This window comes from Malurus melanocephalus, unplaced genomic scaffold (assembly GCF_030028575.1).
Source record: "Malurus melanocephalus ecotype Western Australia unplaced genomic scaffold, MMel_1.1 scaffold_71, whole genome shotgun sequence".
NCBI lineage: Eukaryota > Metazoa > Chordata > Aves > Passeriformes > Maluridae > Malurus > Malurus melanocephalus.
Genome location: NW_026623303.1, coordinates 1,929,389 through 1,952,369, shown reverse-complemented (window position 1 = coordinate 1,952,369; position 22,981 = coordinate 1,929,389). Strand labels below are relative to the sequence as shown.

Sequence of the window (22,981 nt, the reverse complement as noted above, 5' to 3'; positions counted from 1 at the left end):
AGTTTCAAACCAGCCTGAATCAAATGAACGTAATTGACTGTTGCCACAGGATGAGATGAACAAGTTGATAAGATTTATTATATCTTACAATAAATGTGTATATTTGCCCAGATCCTTTTAACGTGGGACCTCCTTGAAATGGAAAAATTGAAGGGGTGAGAGAGCTGTGTGAGAGCTGTGCTGAGAATGGAAGATTCTGGAAAAAGGTCAAGACCTCTAGCTTGCCTGTGCTGTATAACATACAGTGTTGCTAGAAGACCTTGTTGCTGCTCTGCAAAACCCCAGTTTGCTGCACTTGGGGGTTTGTTGAAGTAACCAGCAGAGGAATTTCATGAGGGTTCTTTGTCTGACCATTCTKCTGCCTAACAGATGCCACATTTTTGTCAATCGCCTGTCAGGACAGGGCTCAGAAGCTTTGRAAGTTCTCTTCTAGATAAGAGAAAGTTCAAAGCTTATTTTCCTCGAGATAAAGAATGAATTGGGCTGACAAGCTCTTGGCATCAGCTGGGTGGCTCTTCCTTATCTATGCTTCTCAGCCCACAAAAAAGGACTTCTAGGGGTTGTGGGAAGCTGGACTGCTCAAGACTTCGTTCTGGTGCTTTGAGAACCTCTGACTGCCCTCTTTGTCTGGGGTACTCAGGCTTAGTAATGAAAGTGTTCAGACAGAATTCAGATTTTTTTTTTTCTAGACCCTCTGACACTATCATATCAATCCTCAGAGTATAAGGTTCAAGAGGTTCAAGATGCTGTTGCCTGTTGTATCAGTTAGGTGAAAATGGCAAAATTAAACCCCTTTATGCTTTATTTTATAGCTATATTTTTAGTCCTGAAGAAGAAGGACTCCCTGTATTTATATTATTCTCCATATAATCTATATTTGAGTTCTGTCATCAAGTCCCTAGTTTTTGACTTTCCTGTGTCCATGGATACACAAAATGAATTTGAATGTCAACCTGAAGTTTTCCAGCCAGCGTGTCTGAGTACTTGCATCTTCAGCTGGTTATCAAAGCAAAGCAGCTTAATGCCTATAAAAAAATTCAGTGAGCACAGCTTCTCCGCTGGTTTATCTTCTAGCTGTTCCCTTGTTGCCATTGTGCTATGTCCTGCAGGTTCATTCCTTGCAAGATATAAAGAAGGACAAACCTCTTTCTTATGAGAAAGAGTAACTACTGATGTCTGCAGTCCGGACAGAAAAGAAAGATCTTTATGTTGCTYAGTGGTGATGTTTTTTTGGCTCTTTGTAGCATTTCTTTTAAAACTGACATCACTTTTGTTCCTTTAATGCTCTTGTTTTTTGTGAATTTTGTGAGTTTCTTTTTTTCCCCGTGTAAGTTTGGAAACTGCTTTTCTCTTCGTGTGGTCACARCACATTTTCCTGCAAATGTGTTGGGAGTTTAATAGTAGCATAAAGAGTATGTCTGTTTAAGTAGATTTTATAGTTCTCCAAAGCGAGCTCTGATCTTTCTTGTATGATCTCCCAGATACTAGTGCTTTGGCTGATGTTGTGAGATTTTTCTATGACTAGCTTTTACTCTGCTTGGCCAACTAACTGCCTTCAAGTTTGCCTCCTGAATGACCTCCAGAGCAAGTTTTTAAAATGCAGTGATATGTATTGGCCTTATTACATATTGCAGAATTACTCATTTGCTGTTCAACCACAGTGCCAGAACAGAGAGTGACTGAGTGACCTGGAGGGGTGTTTTAGTTTATCATTCTTACGCTATAAAGTAAGCCTGCTCTATCTTATAACAGAGAGAAATGTGCCTTAATAGACTGATGAGAGGAACAAATGACAGCTGCTCATTTGGATGACGAAGTAATGTTTGGGAAGGAAACAGTATTATCTGTTGGCAGTAGGTCTGATTGCAAGTTTTGACTATATGATTGGGGTTGTTTCATGATTCTAGACTTAATATGAACCAGGAATCCAAGTTGACAGGCTAAAATTTATGTGAAGTGAGCTATTTGCCTGTCAGAGCTTGAACATGCTTTTACTTTGAGATGTAGGCAGAATCTTGCACAGAAAAATACTCTGCTTTTATACCTATAAATGCATACATAACTATCGATTTTAATTTCATTGAGCCAAAAATCCAGCATTCTTTTCTGCTATTTAGCATAGCTAAATAATGTTTAGCTTGGCTTCTGTGATTTAGATGGTGGATCTTTTGGAACCTAATTTGTGATGCCTAGGTCTAGTGCTTACCTGTGTGTGTGTGTGTGTGTGTGTGTGTGTGTGTGTGTGTGTGTTGTTTTCGTAACCTGTAGTACAGGGATGCTGAAATGGGTGTTGCTACTTTGTAACTGTTCACAGTTTCAAAAGTAGTTGTGAAAATTGACGAAACCAAGTCAGTTTTAATACCCTGATGAACTGTGGTCCTTCCCAAGCAGTCCATCTGCAGGTACTGSATAACTGTGCTCCACCAAGTACCACTTAGTTTTTGTAGGTTGTGAGTGTATTTTTAAAATGATCTTCAACTGGAAAAGATTCCCATCCTCTGTGGGAGAGAAAAGGTTTTAYGACCTTAGCAAATTCTCTGCAGAACTGTGCTACTTATTTAAATAAGTAATAAGAAATCCATATTGAGTAATTTTCACTAACTGGAAACAGCCACAGGACACACAGTGAATGCGTATGCTGCATGTGGATGCTCAAGCTTCAGTTACCCCCTAAAAAAGGGAAATTCGGCCTCAACAGAAAAAACTGCAGTTCTTATTAATGATGGGAATGTGTCGTGGCTTCAGACATTTGACAGGTCAGAAAATGCCATCAATGGTACCACTTGGTTTGGTGGTAAGGAACGTGTGTGGACGAAGAAGGAATTACACAGCACCAAACACACTGATTGTAGAAGACCTTTTTAGGAGGAGGATGCAGAATTAGTCTTGAATGTCAACAARAATCCAAAGATTTAGGATTAGGACAAAATTCTGCTCTCATGGCTCAATCTATGGCAGGCAGAAGTGTATCAGAAATGGGTTGTGAGAAGATAGCCAGAACACAGGGTAAATATGTGCAATGTAGACAGAAGTCCTTATCTGTTTCTCTGTGACAGATCAACYGGAGTATGGAAATGGTTATAAAAATGAAAGCCTGAGGCTGGAGCTTTATTCTTTCTGAATAGCTGTCAGTTTGGTTTTGAAGGCTAGCATTGTCCATATTAGGTTTGCATGAGATCTGAGGAATCTAGGGCTCTAGGTTTGCATTGAAACTATGGCAAATATGCTACTTTGAAGTAAGAGAGGGGAATAATGAAGGTATGCAGGACCCAGCCCTCGAGTTTATCTAAGTTTCACCAACATGCTAGCAAAGAATCTGGCCCTTTAACAYCCCTAGCATGTTTAAAAATCTCATCTTTAAGATGTAAAGACTGCTTCAGATTATTCATTTTTTGCTATTTATTTTGGATCTCAGAGTATCTTCTCGAATACTTGTTCTCAACTCATGAAAAGAATATCTTTGACTGTTTTAACTAGTTATAYCATAAAACATACTAAGCAGTGATTTTTGTGGTAACTGAATCATTAATAGAAACGGTTGTCTTTCCATCTGTGATGAAGATGTATTTTTGTATATTAAGGCCTCAAAATGGCTTAGTCAAGTTGTATTGATGACTCYAGGCATTAGGCAAGCAAATAAGGGAGGGAGGTCAAAGGAGACTACCAAAAAGTGGACTTATAAATCAAAAACATCGAGGAGAAGGAATTCCTGGCATTCCATAGTATCTGGGTTTATTTTCTTACATTTCTCTAATAAGAAAAACACACTTCAGATGTGTTCTTGGTAAATGTTTTCACTTGTCTCATCTATCTCTGCTGCCAAACATGACCCAAAATACATTGGTCTTACATGCCTTGAGGAGATCTACTGGATAGCTAACCAGAGCATCTGTAAAAGTGGACTTGGCACACCAGTGCAATCCCTGAATGTAGATTCAATTGTCAGCACCTCATTACTAGCTGCTCTTTCCCTGGAATCATTTTTATTAAAATAACCTTATGCAATAGCTTTAAAACACAGAGCAGAATGCTCTAAAGTAACCTATTGTGTTACATGTAATATTGTCAAGTAATATATGCTTATTGTAAGGATCAGACTTTATATTTAGTATAATTCATTGCTTTGTCCGAAACTGAAATTAAAACCCCTGACAAGTAACTCTTTAATATACCCATTTTAAAGAGCTGCTAGCCAAGAATTTGAGCTGTACCTTGTAGTGCACAAAATCCTACTCAGAAGCTTTCAATTAACTTGATTCATGCAGTAACTCAGTCTGGCATTCTGAGTAAGCTGTCCTGCAGCTTGTAGGAATGAAACACTTTGTTGGTCTGAAAGGCAGCCAGCTAAAACTCAGACAGGGTTAAGTGATGGTTATGAGTATTAGAAAGTTTTAAGAAGTTATTTCTATGCACTTTTTTCCTTCACCCCTGCAGAGTTTGGCCACTGTTAGAGGAGCAAGAGTGAATTTCGGGGTAATGCTGGAATGATGGTCTGCTTTATTACAGTGCCCAAGAGGGCGAAGGGGACTGTGACATATCTAGGAAGCCTTTCAGCATCAAACCTCCCCTTTGCCTTGTGAAGCAGTAGCTATCCAGATCTTTTAATTGCAAAACAGGGTGGATTAGGTCACAAGAAACAGTTATACTTCTGACAGAAGAAAAAAAATCACTGAAAAGTGACATTCTATTTGTTTGTTTTGAGGGAGGAAAACTGGCCTCAGGGTTCATCTGGATGCCAATTGTTTTGTTTCTGGCAGTCCTCCAATTGCTGTGGTGTGCTTGGTTGTTTGTTTGGACCAGCCTGAATTTAATTGTTGCTCTGGGGTCTAAAGATCAGGTGCCACTTCTGCTTTTGAATGGTGRTGGACAGCTGGAATAACCTTTTTAGTTTTGTTTTTTTGTCGGGTTTTTGTTTGGGTGGTTTTTAACTTTACTTGACAATGAATCCACATGCTATTCAAGGCTATGCATCTTACCTTTGTATTCTTTCTACAGGAGACCCTTTTGAGAAAACTTTGAAGACTTCCAAAGAATGTATTATGGCTGTGTAGGGATGGGGGTGCAAGAGAAGAATAGCAAGGAGGACTTCTAGACCTGGTCCCATGTGGAGTCAATACAGAGAAACTTAGCCTTGAGTACTTGTCAAGAAGTGACAAAACTACCATGTATTTTGTTGGAACTGAAACTTGTTTGTCCAAGTTCACGTATGATGCATAGTTATCCACTGAGTGCCCCAGTACCACCATAATTGTTTAGAAACCCCTTTAGTACTACTGAATAATGGAAAAGTTTTAGGGTAGCTAAATGTGTTTTCTGTAATGAAGGCTCTTCTGCAGAGATTAATGCTGTGAAGCTATTGTGGAAGGGAGAGAACTTTACCAGCTGGTCAATAGATAAAAATTCTAACAGTATGTATTACATATTTTTAAATAACATAATTTTAAAAAGGAACAGCTAGGGGTTAGAGGAAGGATGGAGTTAAACTATTATGAGGTATCCTGACCACATCTTAGAGCTAGAACACTTTGCCCAGTGGATAGAACATGTTCAAAGTCATGTCTGTATACAAGATGAAGCTTAGTGGGATTTAATACTTCAAGGAGTAGTAAGACCTAAACATCAGTCAGCTTCTGTCAAAACCAGCCCTACTTTCCTGAGATGTGTCTTGTCTGTTCTCCCTTATTCTCAAAGTAAACAGCTAGCTCTCTCTGCTTAGGCTATCAGGAGAAAGGGTTAAAATGATCCTACCTTGTGTTTATTAAGTGCACTTGCTGTGCATCAAAAAGAATAAGCCTTAAAAAAAGATAAATAAAATCCCTCTTTTCTTGATATACTTAACTTTCAGTAAAGTTTTTGAGATAATCCAACTTTTGAAAGAGACACWCTGAAATTCATATATGTTAAGACAACCAGAGGCATTTGATTGCAGAGTAATAATCATGCAAGATTATGAACTTCAGAGGTTCTTGAAGTCGATAAGTAACTGTCATAAAAGGACTTCAGGCAAGGATGATAATCTGTTTCTTGTGGGTACAATTGCCAGGCATGCTTCTGTTTCAAGTTGTTTGCGTGACTAATGCTTCCCTTCCACTCATGCTTCAGCTCTGCATGGCTKCTTTTTCCTACACTCTTTACCTTCCCAAACACGCCTTTGTTTCCTCAAGACTTGCCTCAGGGTAACATCTTCCAAAATTAACAGGACAACAAAAAACATATTGCAGTTTGCACGGTAGTCATGTAATGGTGTGAAGCATAACTGGCAGTTAGATTGGTAGAGCGTGAGTAGAGCTGGCTTCAGAAATTTATTTAGGGAGAACCCAGTCCTTTGCCAGCCATTTTATGCTTGTGCTGTTCCTTCTTCCAGTAGTTCACCAGACCATTTTACTTGTTTAGAGGCATTGTCTTTCAGCCAAAATATTTAATAGCTGATTCAGAAATTATCTTTTAGCAGTATCAGCTGCCATACAAAATTGGAAAGCTAAGTCAGCCTTAATTACATGACTTCCACTGTGTGTGTGTTTCAGTGTTATATTTAAATCAGAATTTTCCAAGGTGAGCTTTGGTGTACCGGTCAGTAACCTGAATCTAGTAATTTTGTAATTTGCAGACAACAAGTCTTTATGGAATTAAGCACTAGCTTTCCTTTTCACAGAGTAGTTGGGGGAACATGAAGTGTCCTGATCCAAGCRGTTTCTCCGTACAATATCAGCCTCTTCTGTTTGTCAGTTTATTTCACAGATTTGATGTACTGCACTTGGATGTCATAGCACATGTAGGGCATAATGATTTCAGTCTGTATTTTCTTCTGGTGTCACAAATAGAGATGATCTGATTTATCTGCATGTATAGTTTTATTAGTGCTGGCATGGGTCATTTGCAGAAGGATAGTATGAGAGCTAAAGTAGTCCAGGAACCGCAGAGATTTTACTTGATGTTTGGTCCACAAGCAGATCCTTTTTGATCTTGAGACATGTTGCATTTGTAAGGCTTTTGTGTATTCTCAGTGCTGCTGGTCTCAAGTTTCTACATGTAACATCACTGCTGTAGCTTAACAGCAACAATCAATGTAGATTCAGGTTAGAGTGTTTATGTTGCTTGTGACAGTAAGATATTTTTATGTTACACTTTCGGGTGTTTATTTTTATTCCATTTCTGGACTGTTTGATAAATATTTTTCTACTCATTTTGTTCTGATTGCATAACATTTTCTAGAAAGGCAGAGTTAGTAAATTTAAAAATTATTAACTAAATTGAATTGCTAGTAATTTTGTAAATTAAACTCCGGCTTAATATGGAGTTTATCYTCCCATCTTTTCTACAACTAAGGAAAACAATTTAAAAAAGTGTAGTTTTAAGAAACTGCCTTAATGTTTCACAGTATATAATGCAGTTGAATGTTCTATATTATATTGCTTCCTTATGTTTCACCTTTTGTTGACCTTCAAGTTTACAGGTTCAAGTGGATATTAATGATCTTGGGAATAGCTAGATAAACAGGACTCAAGAGAAGAACCCATAACTCCCCAAGCTGTTTGCTGGACTGTGTAGTTTTGAGTYTTAACACAGGAAAGTGCTGTATTGGCCATCTATAATCAGCTGAAACATTGTAAAAATGCTGTCTGTCTAGAGGATTATTGAATTGAATATGACCAGAATCAGTTGAAATATATATATACATAAAATTCTACATAAAAAAAAAAAAGCTTTGGATGTTTTATAATGATTTTTTCACTAAATAACTCTTTTAATATTAAGATGAAACAGAAGTTCTGTATTACTAATCTATATGAATGGAATAGAATAAGAGGATTTCTRAATCAGTTTTCAGGTACATGGTGTGTACATGTGCACACATGCATTTGTGCTGATTGATAAGATACAGTCCAGGGATTTTTTTTTCTGCTATCTTGGATTATTTTTCTCTTTTGGTTTGATGCACACTGGTGTCATTGGTTTACACTACTATTCTTTGATATTGGAAGCAGCACTGAGTGGAGTTGCATTACTTTTCAATAAGATCATTCGTGCACAGCTGCATTGCCTCATGTATGTGGTTATTAGCAAGTGAAGTTGTTTTGTGTCACAGATGCTAAAGTGTATATATAAAACTTTTTGGCTTTCTGAAGCCAAAAAACTTACTGTATGTGTATCACAGCATATATATATATATACAAATATGTCTATATTTAGATCAGCATGAAACAAGACTGACTAAAATGCTTGTCCTTACAASTTTACATTGTTCTTGGATTGAGGAAATGTTTGATAAAACTGAAAATGGTGGGTTTGGCAAGAGACAAACGTGCTTCAGATGCTGGTTGACCACACTCATCAGATCTGTGTACATATTTTAATTTATGAGTATGGCCATCTGTAAAGTAGATATATGAGCGAGCCAAAAAGAGTTAAGTTTCTCTTTTATTTTTTTGCTTAAGGGAAAGAAAGGCAAAATGTAGAATGCTATGTTATCATTACTTTTGTTGGGAGGATTTTAATCCCTGATGTGAATTGAATCTTTTCCAACCTTTTAATAATTATTTATTAAATTTTRTTGTGATTCAGTTCACCTGTGGGACCAAAAATATATCAGATGTTAAGAGTCTGATTTACTATCCATTATCTGTAAAGGAAGGAAAAGGAATTCATCCCAAAGCAAAGAGCCATAGGTAAACAGAGAAGTTGTGTGACATTTTGGGGTTGCTGTATTTGGGGTTGTGTTTATAAGTACCTCCTGAATTGTTTGTTTTTAAGTTCTCCCATGCTCTACTGATAACAAGGAGCATATTTCTTCCTGGTTTAGAGCACAGTGTCATGGTTTTATTGGAAAATAGTAGTTTATAGTTCATACAAGATAGTAGCTTTGCAACTTAAAATTATGTTTAAAAACTGGTTTGATATCACTTTTCTTACAATTTTTACCTGTCTGAAATAAACTTTTGATTTTCTCAATTGTACATTCTCAATATTTTTAGACCTTGCTACTATGTGTGTGAAAATCCTGTCCCATGCTTTGATATATTCTTTGCAAGRTGAACAGAAACTTATTTTCTCATGTTGTTCAATAACAAATTCAAAGAACACTTTCCTATTAGTGTTGGTCTTAATCACTGGTTGTGTCTTGTGAATCTTATTTTCTCTTCTCCTAATGGTAATCAGTAGTCTGTTTTATCATCCTGTGTCTTAAAATAATCACAAAAAATCAAGTTAACTTGACTGGCATTGCCCTGAAGTGTCGATGTATGTAGGTGTGGCTATACGAAGCTAAATGTCTTAACTTGAATTAATAACCTGTATATCGTAACTGTTCCTTGTCTTATTGGTGTGTTTTAACCAACTTTCCCCAGTGCATTCTACAACATACCCTTCTTCTGTGAGCCAGAGATTTCAAAGAGTAACCCCTGTGCTCTACCTGTTGGGAGTTTTTATGGCCATGTTGAGTCAGCTGTAAACAAAACCAGTAATGAAGGAAAACATGGCCTGTATCCTGTACAATTGTCTGGTTAAGCAGTAGGCAAAGGAATTCTTTGCTTCCTGGTTTGGTTTGCAAAGTGATTCTGCATGCTGGATCAGTATTACTGGCACAAGGAGACTCCTGCCAAAGCAAAAACGGGGGAGGAGGCAAAATATTATGAAATTTTTAACTTCTAGTGGCAAATTTTGCCCTTTTATGAATTAATCTACTGTATTAGTTCAGTAAATACTGTATTTCCTTGGTGTGTATACCTGGATATTGAACAACCTACAGTGAACTGAGAAWCTCCTGTTGTTTCTCACTTTTCACTACAGGTGAGAAACAGCTCTATCACTGCAGGTATTTCAGGTAATACAGAGGAGAATCGATTGTAAAACTGGTGGCTGATAAGCAGTTCTCAGTTTTGCTCAAAGCACTTCAGCCTTACTGGYTGCAAGCTGATTTGGAACAATTTAAATATTATTTCAGAACTGCTTTTAAAATGCCTGGCAGTTGCTGTTTTATATGTCTGTTGTTTAAAAAATGTTTTAAAATAAATTGGTGACAAAAGGCTCCTAAGAATTCAGTYTTATTTTAATGATTTTTTTCTATATTTTTAAAATTAGATTATATTTTTAAATTAAGATTATATAGTGCTTGTGTCTTGCAAAAAAGTACTAATCTGTATTTGATCATGAGATTTTCTAACATCCAGGAAATAATAATTTGGCCATACAGGACTATGTTCTGAAGTATTTTAACAGTATAGAAACTYATATACCAAGAAATACACCTACTTTGGATATAGTAAATAGCAAAGTATATTACCTAGGCAAGGCCTCTAGTTTTCTTTTAGGGGAAGCTCAATAGTTTGCGTAACTAACAATATAGAAAATTCATTTATGTGATCCTTTCTATTGTAGGATGTGATTTATTTTTTGCTTAAATATCTCGAGAAGCACTGATTATTCTCTGAGTGTTGCAGTGCAGTTTAATTGACAGATGAATTTCTCATAGCTTATTTCATCTGTTTTTCTAGTGAGATTATTTATTTACAATTTCTGTTTCCAGTGTGGAAAAATACAAATCTCAAAACCTTGTGTTGTTGAGGCAGAAAAGTTGGTGTTTTAACAGCACTCTCTATGACCTTTAGTAAATCAATTATTTTATCAATCAAATTATGCTAGTATGAGTTAATTAATTAACTTGATCTTGATGTGACAAAGCCTTCCTGGAATAGACACAGAAAGGAGGGAGAGGAAAGAAGGGTCTGTATAAACACCATATGCAAAGGCTGAAGCTATCAGCCTGCCATTAGCCCTTTATCTACGAGGCTCTTGGCGTATAAATCAAACAATAACCTCTCTGTTTTGACTCAGTGCCAAAGTACACAGCCACAGTTGAGTCTAGGACAGATTACACCCACCGAGTGCCTTGAGGGTTTGGAGTGAAACTGGGAAATAACCATTAAATTATTCAGGAACATATTTATGTCCTTTAATATTGGCTGTTNTTTTTTTTTTTTTACTATATGCATATTCTAATCATAAAAACCAATATATGGAAGTCTTTTAACAGACATCTAAGTGAGTATGTGAGAATAATGTTCCAAGTTGAAGGGCTGCAAAGAACTTGTATTTTAAAAAGTTTTGTGTGCTATGCCATGTTGCAATGTTTGTACTAATCTATGGCAGAGGTGGTAATATCCATGATCCTGCAGTTTTCTGYGAGCACAATACCAGGATGACATTAGCTTTTTGTATACTTTTTTCCTAAGTTTAGGAGGGATTGGAAAATAGTTCAAGTTTCTACTGTCTGAAGTGCATCTAATTAGGCTGAGCAGATCTGGCAACTGTACAAAATGTTCAACAGCACAATTACAGTCCACTGCTAAGAACCGCTTTAAAACCTAAACTTATTTTGCTTTCTTAGAAAGAAATAATGTTAGTGCCTTCTGTAGATGTGCAATTTACATTTATTTGAAAATAAATTTTTTTGTGGATTTTGTGTTTTTCTCTGAGGAAAGTGTTGCTGAATTTTTAGTTGATTTAGCCCATCGTTGGTTTAGCCCATCGTTGGTTTAGCCCATCAAGGGCATGTGCTTGGGATGTTCTCAAATCGCAGCCATGCTAGAGACTGAACTCCTGGAAATACTGGTAACTGTTTCTGTATTGAAAATTTTACATAAATTATATTGGACCTGTTTGGTCACTCTCAGAAGGGTGAAATAAAGAGCAGCTTCATTCTGAGCCCAGCTGTGTTCTGGAAAGATGGCAGTGTGGAGCTGTTCGCATCCACATGGCATTCCCCACAGCATTCCCATGCAATCCCTGCGGCATGGAGGAGCTGCTGTTCCAGAGAGGCTGTTCCAGATGTTGTTGGTTGTTTCCAGTGGGGGCCTGCTGTATGTGGACTGGGGTGCATTCAGGCACTTGGCTGTCCCCACCACAGTTGTCAGGCTGGCCCGTGTCACCAGGAATCCACGTTACAGAGCCGGTGTAGCCTTGGCGCAGCCTCTGCTGTCTCCGAAACAGCAGGGCAGTTGGAGGAGGGAGGATGTCACTTGATACGTGGCCCTTTGCTCCAGGCTCAAAGCCAAATTGTTGCATCTTATCACAGACTTGTGCTTCTCTATGGTTTATAGAGAATAAACCATATGGTTTATGATGGTTTTGTTTATGGTTTATCGGTATTTGAATGACGTATTGCAGCCATGGATTTGTCCATCGCAGTAATGGTCTTCTGACCACCTGGTGGTGTTTTTTGAAGTGCTGTGCACTTGATGGGGGTGTTCTGTTGTCTTTAAACAAATGTGTGTTATTGCAAAGGCAATACTTGGCAGCAGGTTTCTTTTTTTTTTAACAGCCACTCAGTTTTGGGCAGCTTTGTGGTACTAATGACACTAATTTAATCTTTACTAAATTTTTCCCTTCTCACTTTCTCTTGTGAAAATATATAGGCGCAGCTGAGCTGTAAAGCTATATAGAGGAAAGTTGAAAGCTTTGCTGATACAGTAACCACAGAATCTGTCACATGTTGAGACTATCACAATTTTCCTTTTAATTTTTTTTATCTGTGAAAGTATAACCACAACTRCTTTTGTTATGCTGAAATTCTATTAGCTCATTAATTTTTGAATTGCACTCATAGTTATTTTCTGCCTATTYAGAGCCTGTGTCAGCAAATTACTGTTTGAAATCCCATGTCCTTTGCCAGGTGTATAAATAAAAACATTTGCTTTTTCTTTCTTCCTTAGTGTCTTGCTTGGATGATGTYCTCCACCTGGTTATTTGCTGTTTATGCTGTTTGTGATGTAGGCTGTGCTTTCCCCTGAYGCAAAGAGGTTTAAAACCAGACAAAACTGTACAAAGTCATCTTTTTCTTACTTCATTTGAGCTACAGGAGATCTGTGAAGGAAACTGTATGTAGATAGGGATTTCTCAATTTGGCCTTTGAAAAGGTTATGGAAGAGACTCTTGACCTTTGACTCTTGGCTTTTTCAGTAAGCCTGGGGACATGGCAAGGCCTACATGTAACTGAAAAAAAATGCCAGTATTTTGTAAGGAGAAAAGAGGGTGACCTGAATTTGTCCTGCTAGGCAAATAAGTACAGACAAATCCAGTAACAGATAATGTACATGTCACTTTTATTTTCCTTAACTGGAGATTAGATCACATCAAAATAATTCCAATGGCTTGCCAGAGACTWCAGACAATGCTTATAATTTTGATGATTGTGGTACACTGCTTGAACAAGAGTGTTTGACTTGTTTTTATTGGTTAAGTACTTATGCTGATTGAAGAAATAGATTGCCAAATGAATACTATAAATGCTAGGGAGGTCAGGAATGATCTATTCATACAGCTGAAGGCATAATTGTAAATGGGGAGCATTTAGTAACTGAATTAATATGTTTTCTAATACAGGCTTATTGCTTCCTGACCATTTGCTCTTGCATTAGAGACCTAGAAGACCATATTTTAATAGTTTGTAAATAATAGACGAGACCTGAAGCAGTTAGGGAAATAAATATCTTTTTGTACTGGTGGTGTGAAGCAAGATGCATGTCAAATCAGCCAAGGGTGAATTGTGGTGTTGTGCTCTGGAGCCCCTCAGGATAATAAATGCCTCCAATTTTCTGTCTTTTCCTCTAGTTTTGCATCTGCTCTGAGAGTTTGCTCTCCACTGATTGGTACTTGATTTCACCTTTTTCCAGACTACTACTTGCAGCTTGGTAATAGGCAATCCCAGTGCTACCAGCCTCTCCTTTTCTCCCCAAATTTGTTTAAAATGAGTAGGTTTGAGAACTTTGGATGGCTTTGAATAGGSGCACTTTCTGTTTTCAGATAAATTTGGCAGCGTTGTCCTTGCAGGACTGGACCAGACCAGATTAAGAGAATAAGTTACAATTATTTTAACAGATGTAAGGTTAGGTATTTGATTATCAACCTGTAAATATCTAGATCAAGCAAATTAGTTTAGTGATCAGGACATGCTGCTGGAAGGAGTTCCATAGGAATGAGAGCAAGCTCCCTCACAGTGAGGTTGTTGAACCTAGGGCCTCATCATCAACAAAATAACTGCTTACCACACTGCATCCTTACTTCTGCTCAGGGTTTTGGCTTTTTGTCCCTGGCATCTTGCTTCCAGTGAACGGCAGATTTCATTGTGTGGTCTTTCCTTTGGATATTGTAATTTTGAGAAGCCAGCTAGTTAGCCATTTTGATGGCTAAATTGTTTTATTATTGATTGGTATTTTTGTTTTTCCATCTCTCCTATCTTTAATTAAAGAAAGTGTGYCTCTGGAGGCTACAAATTGGAACTGCTTTGAAACACCTGCATCAAGCTTTACACCAAGCTTTTTTAGTCAGCATGGAACATCCCAATCTTTCTGATTGGTTCTCATCAGCATCTTTTTCCTGGCACTGTTGCCAGCTGGTGTCTCATTTTGGGATTTGTATAGATTATGGGTCTGATGATTTGGTGCTTTTTCTCTCTGTCTTCATGATTCAGGTTTGAAAACTGGCATGCAAATACCATAAGTAGGGAAGCTGCATCTTTTAGTTGTCTAGATTTTTCCCTCTTTTTTTATAATATTTTTTCATTGTTGTTTTAAAGCACAAATTATATGCAGTTAAATTTCAATTAGTTTTGGAACAGAGAATGTCTCATTAAAAATGTGACATTTGTGTATGAAGGGAAGGGAGGAATTTGTAATTATGAGATGTCTGTCAAAGASTGTTTTTTATAAATCAAATGGTATAACTGTGTCCAATGGGGCTTTTCAAAGAATTCTGCTTTTTCTCTGGAGTTAAYGTGGTATTTTTGTTTAATAAACTTTCTACCAGGTTACTGCTGCACTTGTTTTTATTAAATTGTGTTTTCTGAGATGACTGGTTTACTAGGTGCAACGACTATAACGATAAAAGGAAGGGACAGAGTATCAAATCCGTGGGCAAAACTCTAACTTTGTTGGTGAAACTGATTAATTGAAGAGATCCCTGAATGTTAGCATTCTCTTCTCTTTGTCAGGCTTGCTGTGCCCTGCAAAACATTTTGTAATAGAAATGCAGAAAAGTGTGTACTATAGTATTTCCCTGATTTTGTGACATTTATTTTGAAGGGTGATTTTGAGCTGTTGTGTAGCAGTAAAGTATTTCTTTTTTCTAAAGTAAAACATCATCATTCAGACAATGTCTTTTAAGGTTTTCTGATGCATAGAATAGAAATATTTAATTTTTTTTTTTTTAAAAAATAACTATTTAGTTTCAGAAAACTGCTTTTAGAGTGCAGAGTTTCATTAAATAATGTGTAAAATCAATACATAATTCTTGGGAAGTCAAGGAATGCAAAAGGAAGGAGAAATGTGGATTGGGGTACTGGATTCCATAGAAATCACTGATTACCAGTGTCATTGGATTAGGGCATTTGCACCAAAGCAGAGGAACTGCAGATGGGAAAAAGAGGAGGGAGGGGCACCACGACAAGAGCTGGAAAGCAGTCACAGACTAATGTCTCTCCAAATGGGTAAGATAAGATAATATAGTTTCCAAGTGTTAGAAATCTCTAAAAGGAAAATGTTGTGGTAATTTCTTAGATCAGGCAAGAGGCAACAGCAGAGCCCTGTACTGTGTCCTACTGACTCATTCCCAGCAGTCATTCCTGTGTTGTCACTGATGAAGGTTAAGAGTGGGCAGTTGTTCAAAGCGAAAGCCYTTCTTCGAAAGGGTAATAGCTGGGGGGAAAGGGTAACAGTGGGGGTACAAAAAAAAGTGTTTGCAGCAGAAAACATACAAGTACTTTTGTGGCTCTTCTTCCCTATTATGTATAAAAAAAAAGAATGGCTGAGCTTAAACAAAGTTATTTTCTCTGGATTGACCTAGTCAGTTGACTGTGTTAGCAATTGATATCCATGGGGCTCATTCTGCTTATATATAGTTATATATATGATACCTAAGCCACTAAGTATTCTGCAAAGCAGTGGGAAGAAAAATATCTACAGAAACTCTGGATGACACAGAGATGCAGCATACATCTGCACAACTAGAGTGTGGTTGACTCTCATCTGCTGTACCACAGCTGTTTTGCTTCTTGCTATTTTTGGTATATTAAAGCAACCCTMGGGGATCCTGCAAACTTTAGTCCTTGCGATTAAAGAAAAACTTACTGTGGCTAAAGGAGGAAAAAAGAATTTACAAAGCAAAAAGCAAATCCACACCCCTCCCTTTTTTTTGTTTTCTTAAAGCGTCGGCATGACTCATTTTTATTTTTTGTTTCTTTGTTTAGTTTAAAATAATCAGTCTGTTATTTTGGAGGTCTACTCATTTTTGAACACTTCCAGGTGTGGTGACTCCACTGCTTCCCTGAGGAGCCTGTTCCAATGCTTGACAACCCTTTCCATAAAGMATTTTTTTTATTGTATTGAAGAATCTAGTTGCTTTGAAAATCTCTCATTTCTTGCTCTATTGTATTTTACGTATCACTGTAATTTTTCTTGTGAGGAATTTCTTTGGAGCTGTTGCCCATGAACAGATGCAGCATCAGTGCTCAGGTCACACTTGGTAATGGAGTAGAGGGAGCTGCTTCAGGTGCCCTATCTGCTTTCGGGAGGTGCTGCCCCCTGCCTCTGTAGAAGGTGGTCAAGTTGCACTGTTTTCAAAGAGAAAGAGAAATGGAAAGATTGTGTTATGTCCTCTGACTTTTTTTTCCCTTTAAGCATGGCAGTATGGTGAAATTCGCATTTCCTCTTCATATGTGATTTGTTCAGAAGAAGGGTAACTCAAYGTTCTTCCCACGGTCCTTCCTCCCCCTGAGGCTTTGACAGAGGATGTGGGCTGCTGGGAAGTTGGGCATGGGGCTTGCCAATCCTTTTACCTGGTTTGGGAGACAGCACAGATTGGCTAAATACAGCCCTGCTGTTGCAGCAGAGCGTAAGAACAGCTGCTCTGGAATGGGYATCAAATTAACTACTATGGATTTTTATTTCCATGAAATAAAGCTTGTTTTGGCATGTTTATAAGCATGTTGTAAATGACATCAAAATGTATTTAGGAGTTAAATGTCTCCTGAGGAAAAACAGAGGGAACTTTTCCTTTAAAACAGAAAATAAATTTAAAAAAAAAATCAACATAGTCAATCCCAGTGTGTGGCTTTAGCCCCAAGCAAGGGATTTTCCTCCCTTATCCTCCCCTGCCCCTGAGAGAACTCTGAATTCATTCACACCAGCAACAAATGAGCGTCTTGGAGGAAAGAGAAGACTGACAGGGAACTGAGTGCAGATGAGCCTCAGAAATGTCTAATTTAAGTTTAGCAACAATAACAATAAAAAGGAAATCTGTAATTATAGAAATTATGAGGACAGTTACTTTCTGCTATGGATTATTCATTTCACATATGGAGAACCCATGAAACCCAAAATGACAGTAGTTAATCAATTCTTAAAAGCAGCCTTCAGCGTTGTAAGTGCCRGCTTTGGGATATAAAATCTAATAGGGAAATTAGAACCCATCCTTTCCATAGAGTTTTAATAACTGAAGAAGTTTGGACTGTTTCTGATATTCCCATGGTTGAACAGTAGTGGTTACTTTGAGAATGACATGCTTATTTATTATATATGAATTCTAATGCTTTATAATTGGTAGCAAAAAAATCTACCTTCTTTTCTGTAAAACTGTGACATCTGTTCTGCTAAGAATAATCAAGCTTTTACATCACTTTATTTCTGCTTGTATCCTGCCCACCTGAGAGATTACTAAGTAGAAGCATTCATCTCAAAACATAAATGTTGTCTTAAGTTTACTCCATTATTCAGGCAATGTTTAGTGTAACTGTGTCATTTTCTTGCAGTGATCCAGCCGCCAGAGCTCTCTGGGAGTCCTTCAYGAACCTCAAACAAAAGGAAGCTGTGATGGAGGCCAGGAGACACCTTGTGGAAGCTGCGAGCAGAGAAAATTTACCTATTAAGATGAGCATGGGTGAGTAATGTGACATGGTCTGCCTTAGTTGGTAGTAATGTGAAAGTTGATGTCAGCTCCTCTTTTTCTTCACATAACTCTCTTGGGAAAAACCTATCCATCCTTGTGTTGGTTCATCTCCATCRTTGTCAACAGATTTCAGATGACCATCATAACTACTATAGGATCTTTCTGGTATATACATGAGAGACTCTTTTTTTTTTAGTACAACAACCTTAAAAAGATTGAGAACCATGGAGAAGCAATGGAATTCTAGAAGGAAGGTTTTAAAGCCATGTAAATAGTTAGCAGTGCTACTTGTCTTTATTTTACAGAGCATGAGAATTTGGGTTTTCTAAAAAAAAATCAACAGGGCTTGTGTCCTGAAAGCAGGCATTGTAAATAGCAGCTGGAAGTTGTGTAGCTCTTGCATATGATGACATTATATAGGCAGTAGTTACATYACATGGGTAATGAGGTTTATGTCAAGTAAAGCTGCCTGGCTCAGGGGAGTTTAAGCTGAAAACTACTTCGGGACACACTTTAAACCTAAATTTTTGAGAATATTAGAGAAACAGATTAAGACATAATGACTTTCAATAGCTCTTTTAGAACCATGTTCTCATTATGTACCGTACTCAGTGAAATGTGGGAATTGGTATATTGCTAGGCATATAAAAATTGGTATTGTCTCTACACAGCAATATGTTTTTGTATTGTGTATATGCTTAGGTCTATTTTTTTGCTAAGCTTTTCATCAAGAGAGGAAGGTCCTCATGGAATAAGAGTAATAGACTTTTATCTGTGACTCCAGAGTAAACTACCAAGATATTGTAGAATTAGATGTAACACCTACTCTTGAACATTTAACAGCTATAACATAATATATTGTATGGTCTTTACAAATACCTACAGCATGCATTTCATAAACYATTAATCACAAATAGTAGATTTCTGCAATAGTAATGTTCTAAGGTGTTTTAAAGAAATGGAAAAGGAGCAGCTGAGAAAAGGCTATACAAATTTGTCTGAAGGAAGACAGGTTCAGTAAATAATAAAATCTTTAGGCTTTCAATGTGTGCATGAGTATTCACCATAATAATGTTCAGAATCACCCRCTATTTTTCTATGACATACTCTGTGAAACCAATTATTATTAATGCTTAAATTCMTCTTTGTTATAAAAGTAATTACTTCTTGTCTTTGAGAGGTAATGATCCATCTGTGACCTTTGCTCCTTTGTGTGAATAATTAGATTAGCCTCCCTTTCCTCTCCTGTCCCCTTCCTTGAGTATCCAGTGAAGGCTGCAGTAACCTGGATCTTAATCACAGTASCTGACTTTTACTGAATGTCTGACATACATGGGCCTGATATAATGCTGCATGGAAGCATTAGGAGTTGATGGTGAAAMAAATTTCTGATTTTTTTTTCTGTTGTTGAAGTGGATCATAAAGTAATATTCATATTATTATACAYATAAAGTAATATTCAAGCATAAAGTAATTTATCTTGCATTAGAATCATAATCAGTTGTTAACTTTGTAGTTGAAATTCAAAGGATAAAATAAAGTTTGAAGCAGTCCTGTAAATGGTATACAGGGATAACATCAGAAATGAGGAAAGGGGGGCACTACATTCACTGAAAAAAATTCTTATTGAGCACAAATGTAGAAAATCCAAAACTCACACCCAGATGTCACATTGTGCAGTGACACATATTTGTTAATGACTTTCTAAAACATATGTCTTCATAGCATTCACAGCTTGTTCATTGTGCTACAGAACACCTTAGTTCTCTGTAGGGAAGCTGGAAATTGTGTTGTTTATCAATTTGCTGAAATGGAAAAAATTCTAGTGGCCTGTTCTGGTCCTGATTGCTTTGTTTTCTCGTAAGGCTTCTTYCACTACAGCTGTGATATGAGGCAACACTGGCTGGAGAGAAGGGAAATGCTTTTATTGTGCGCTGTGCTTAGGCTTGAGTTTTTATTGTTTTACCTCAGGTTCTGCCTGTATTGGGAGATCTCAGTGGATTGCACATTGTTTTTCTCTACACTTAGGATATTTTCTGAGATTTTTATGGCCCTAATATTAAATGTCAGAGAGTTTTTCTACATGAAAATTTCCTCTTACACTCTTTACTAAGACCAGCTGTGTCAGATGTTAAGAGTATTTTCCTTACTGCTACTTTTTTGCTTTTTTCCCCCCTGGAAATAAGGAGTGAATTACATTTGAAAGCAAAGCTTTGAATTCCATTTGGTGTAGCTGAGCCCTCCTGCAGTGGCCACCTGCCTGAAAAACTGCATTACGTGTGACACGGGCAGCATGGGAGCCCTGTGCAGCAATGAGAAACTCAATTCCATCCTGTTTCTGTRTTTTCAGTGAAGGGAAAATAAATTCTGTTGTTTTTTTGGGCTTTTCAAGGCTGCTCATTGCTCTGAGGTGTTCATATGCTTGCCCACGTTTCCCCTGCAAGCAACGTGCCTGGTGCCCAGCTTTCCTCTTTCTCTGCCCGGCTGCCTGTGGCAGGAGCAATGACAGTTCTGGGGGGACACAAAACTCAAGCTTTCACTTTCTGATGTCATCTGAATGTGTCTTCCTCCTCCTGAGAAAGAAGGAGAGTAGGAAAACTGTAGGAGGGCTCACATATTCTCTCCAGCACTTCCAAATATCTGCAGGCCACCGGATACTCCATTTTCTTCCATTGAGATCACAGGAAGAGAGGAGAGGAGATCTGATGAAGGAGAAAAAAAGAGAAATAAAGGATACAATTATGCTCACAGTTTTTGAGCTGGGTAGATTGGAGCTCTGCTTTCAGGTGCTATTGATTTGCACATTCATTGTTTTAATTGTATCAAGGGGAGYGGTGATGAGGATGTCTGAAGTATTTGTTTGCAGGTAAACAGGTGGAGCTGTCCTTTTTTAGATACTATTTAAATAAAGAGGCATTAAAATATTTCATTGCAATCTACATATACACACATGCTTCAAAAACCAAAAGCCAACAAACAGCGCTTTCTAAGAAATATATCAGCTTTGTATTTCATCTGAGGTAACTGTGTTTGTGTTTTATTTGCCGTGGTGAGTGCTGATAAATACTTACCAAATTCTGGTCAGATATCCTGTTGTGTAGGTGTAAATTATTTTGGCATAATAAAAATYCTGGCATTTAAAATATATTTTATTTAAATAATTAAATATCCTTTTGAAAAGCTCTTTGGAAGACAGGATTGTCTGAATAGCTTTTGGTAAGATTTAGAGCAGTGTGCTAAATTTAATTGAAATYGTAAATACTAGAAAGGGATTACCTCTGCCCACCCCTTAGTAAGTGACTGTAATGAAGCTGCTCTGGAGCAGCAGAGAAGTTGTTGCTTTTTCCATTCCTGAATTTCCTGCTCCATTCTTCATAGGTCTGATGCATATCTTAATCATCCTCTGAGGGTGGCAGCCCCTGAATCTCTCCTTGAAAGCTTTGCTATTAGCATAGTATTTGGCAGTGGTAAAAACTTTGCTACAAATGTTCTTTTGTGACTTTAGCAACAGCCGTACTCTTCTGTTTRAAAAGAGCACAGGAAACCTTGATTGAGTCTGAATTCCTTTATTGTGTCTTTTTACTGGCATGGAGACTGATGAAAGTCGAAACACTAGTATAGTAACAGAAACAAAGTGCAGTGTGCTGTTACATAAGCCCTTGTTAGCGGAAGAAAAGCCATTTGCTTTCTTTCCATTTGAACTGTACAAATACAGTTTTAAAAAGCAACTTCACTATAAAATTAGCAAAGCCTCAGTCTTTGTGAAATAAAAAAAGAGTAACTTYTTCAAATGGGGTGGTTTGTGTGGATTGAATTGAACTCTAGTATTTGGGTAGAAATAGGAAGATGCTGACATTCTAGCATGATGATACGAAATAGCAGTTTGAGTTTACAGCAGTAGCTTAAATTGGACAGGATCAGTACAGTAGACCAATACTAAAAACATAAAGCATATAAAATAGGCATTATTTTCTTTTTAATGAAAAGTTGTATTTGACTGCAACAGTGTTTAACTATTTGCTCTTTATTAGACYGATGTAAAAATACTCAATACCATAAATTTCTGGAAAAAATTTTAGGGGTAAAAGCTACAAGCCAAGAAAATAAACTTATAAAATAAGTAAGTACGTATGTATCTTTCTAGAAAAAACATGTCTGATCTCAGTATCTAAAATCCAGCCTGGCCAGCAATTAGGACAATTTTGTGATAGAGACAAGGTGAGACAATACTGGTCTGAGTCTGAGGTCCTTACAGGKGCGTAGAAGGAAGGTCATCATTGCAGAGCTCGGTGTGGTCTGTGGGATATTCTGCAGCATATCCCTGAGTAAGTGGTGGGTACCTGGGTAACAGCTGGGTTTGGAGACACTGTAGCCCCCCTCCCCCCGCCCCATGCAAAGAAGTCATCATGTTGTAGACTGAATCTTGGGTTGCTTATTATGCTTCTCTGATGCCTGTTTGCCTGGTCTCCAATTCCTTCAGGAGAGCTTCTGCAGAATCAGTGTGGCAGCAGCTCTCCTCCAGACAGAAGTTCTCCTCCAGGCATCCTCATGATGTGAGCGGCTTCCTGTACCACCTCAACTGACACAGGCCTGGTTGTGTCACGAGTCCCAAATGTCCAGTGGTGGGTCTCACAGTGTTCCTCCAAGGGCTTCCTGATTTGCTCAGGGTGTTTTTCCAAGGAGAGGGAACACTGTTTTTCTCAGACCTGGATTCCTTCCTCTGTGCACCCTGGATCCTGAGCAGGTGGTTCTTAAGTTGAATTAGTCTGCTCTTTGTCTCTTTAAAAATAAAGGAGTCCTGCAGTGTGGGACTTTCTAGCCAAGTGGATTTTTTTTCCAGTCTATTGCAATACTGATTTCCTGATTTTTCCCTGTAGTGGAACTGAAAACGTAGTCTTGACCTGGAGCAAATGTTCCCAACCTCAATGATGGTCAGTATAGCAGATGTTTTGTTGCATCATTCACCCTGGAGGCAGGAAGGCTTTTTGCTTCTCAGTGTGCTAAATGTTTTTGAAGACTTTGAAGTGTTTCTGTAAGATTTGGAAAG

General features: G+C 37.7%; 1 protein-coding gene across 1 annotated transcript in view; it reads left to right on the top strand.

Annotated features, from left to right (window-relative positions):
- Nucleotides 1-22,981, top strand: part of SCFD2 (sec1 family domain containing 2) — a 190,339-nt gene that overhangs the window by 14,279 nt on the left and 153,079 nt on the right. The window contains exon 3 of the mRNA XM_057366796.1: nucleotides 17,798-17,925. Coding sequence (XP_057222779.1) covers nucleotides 17,798-17,925 — 128 coding nt within the window. The remainder of the gene's footprint in view (nucleotides 1-17,797; nucleotides 17,926-22,981) is intronic.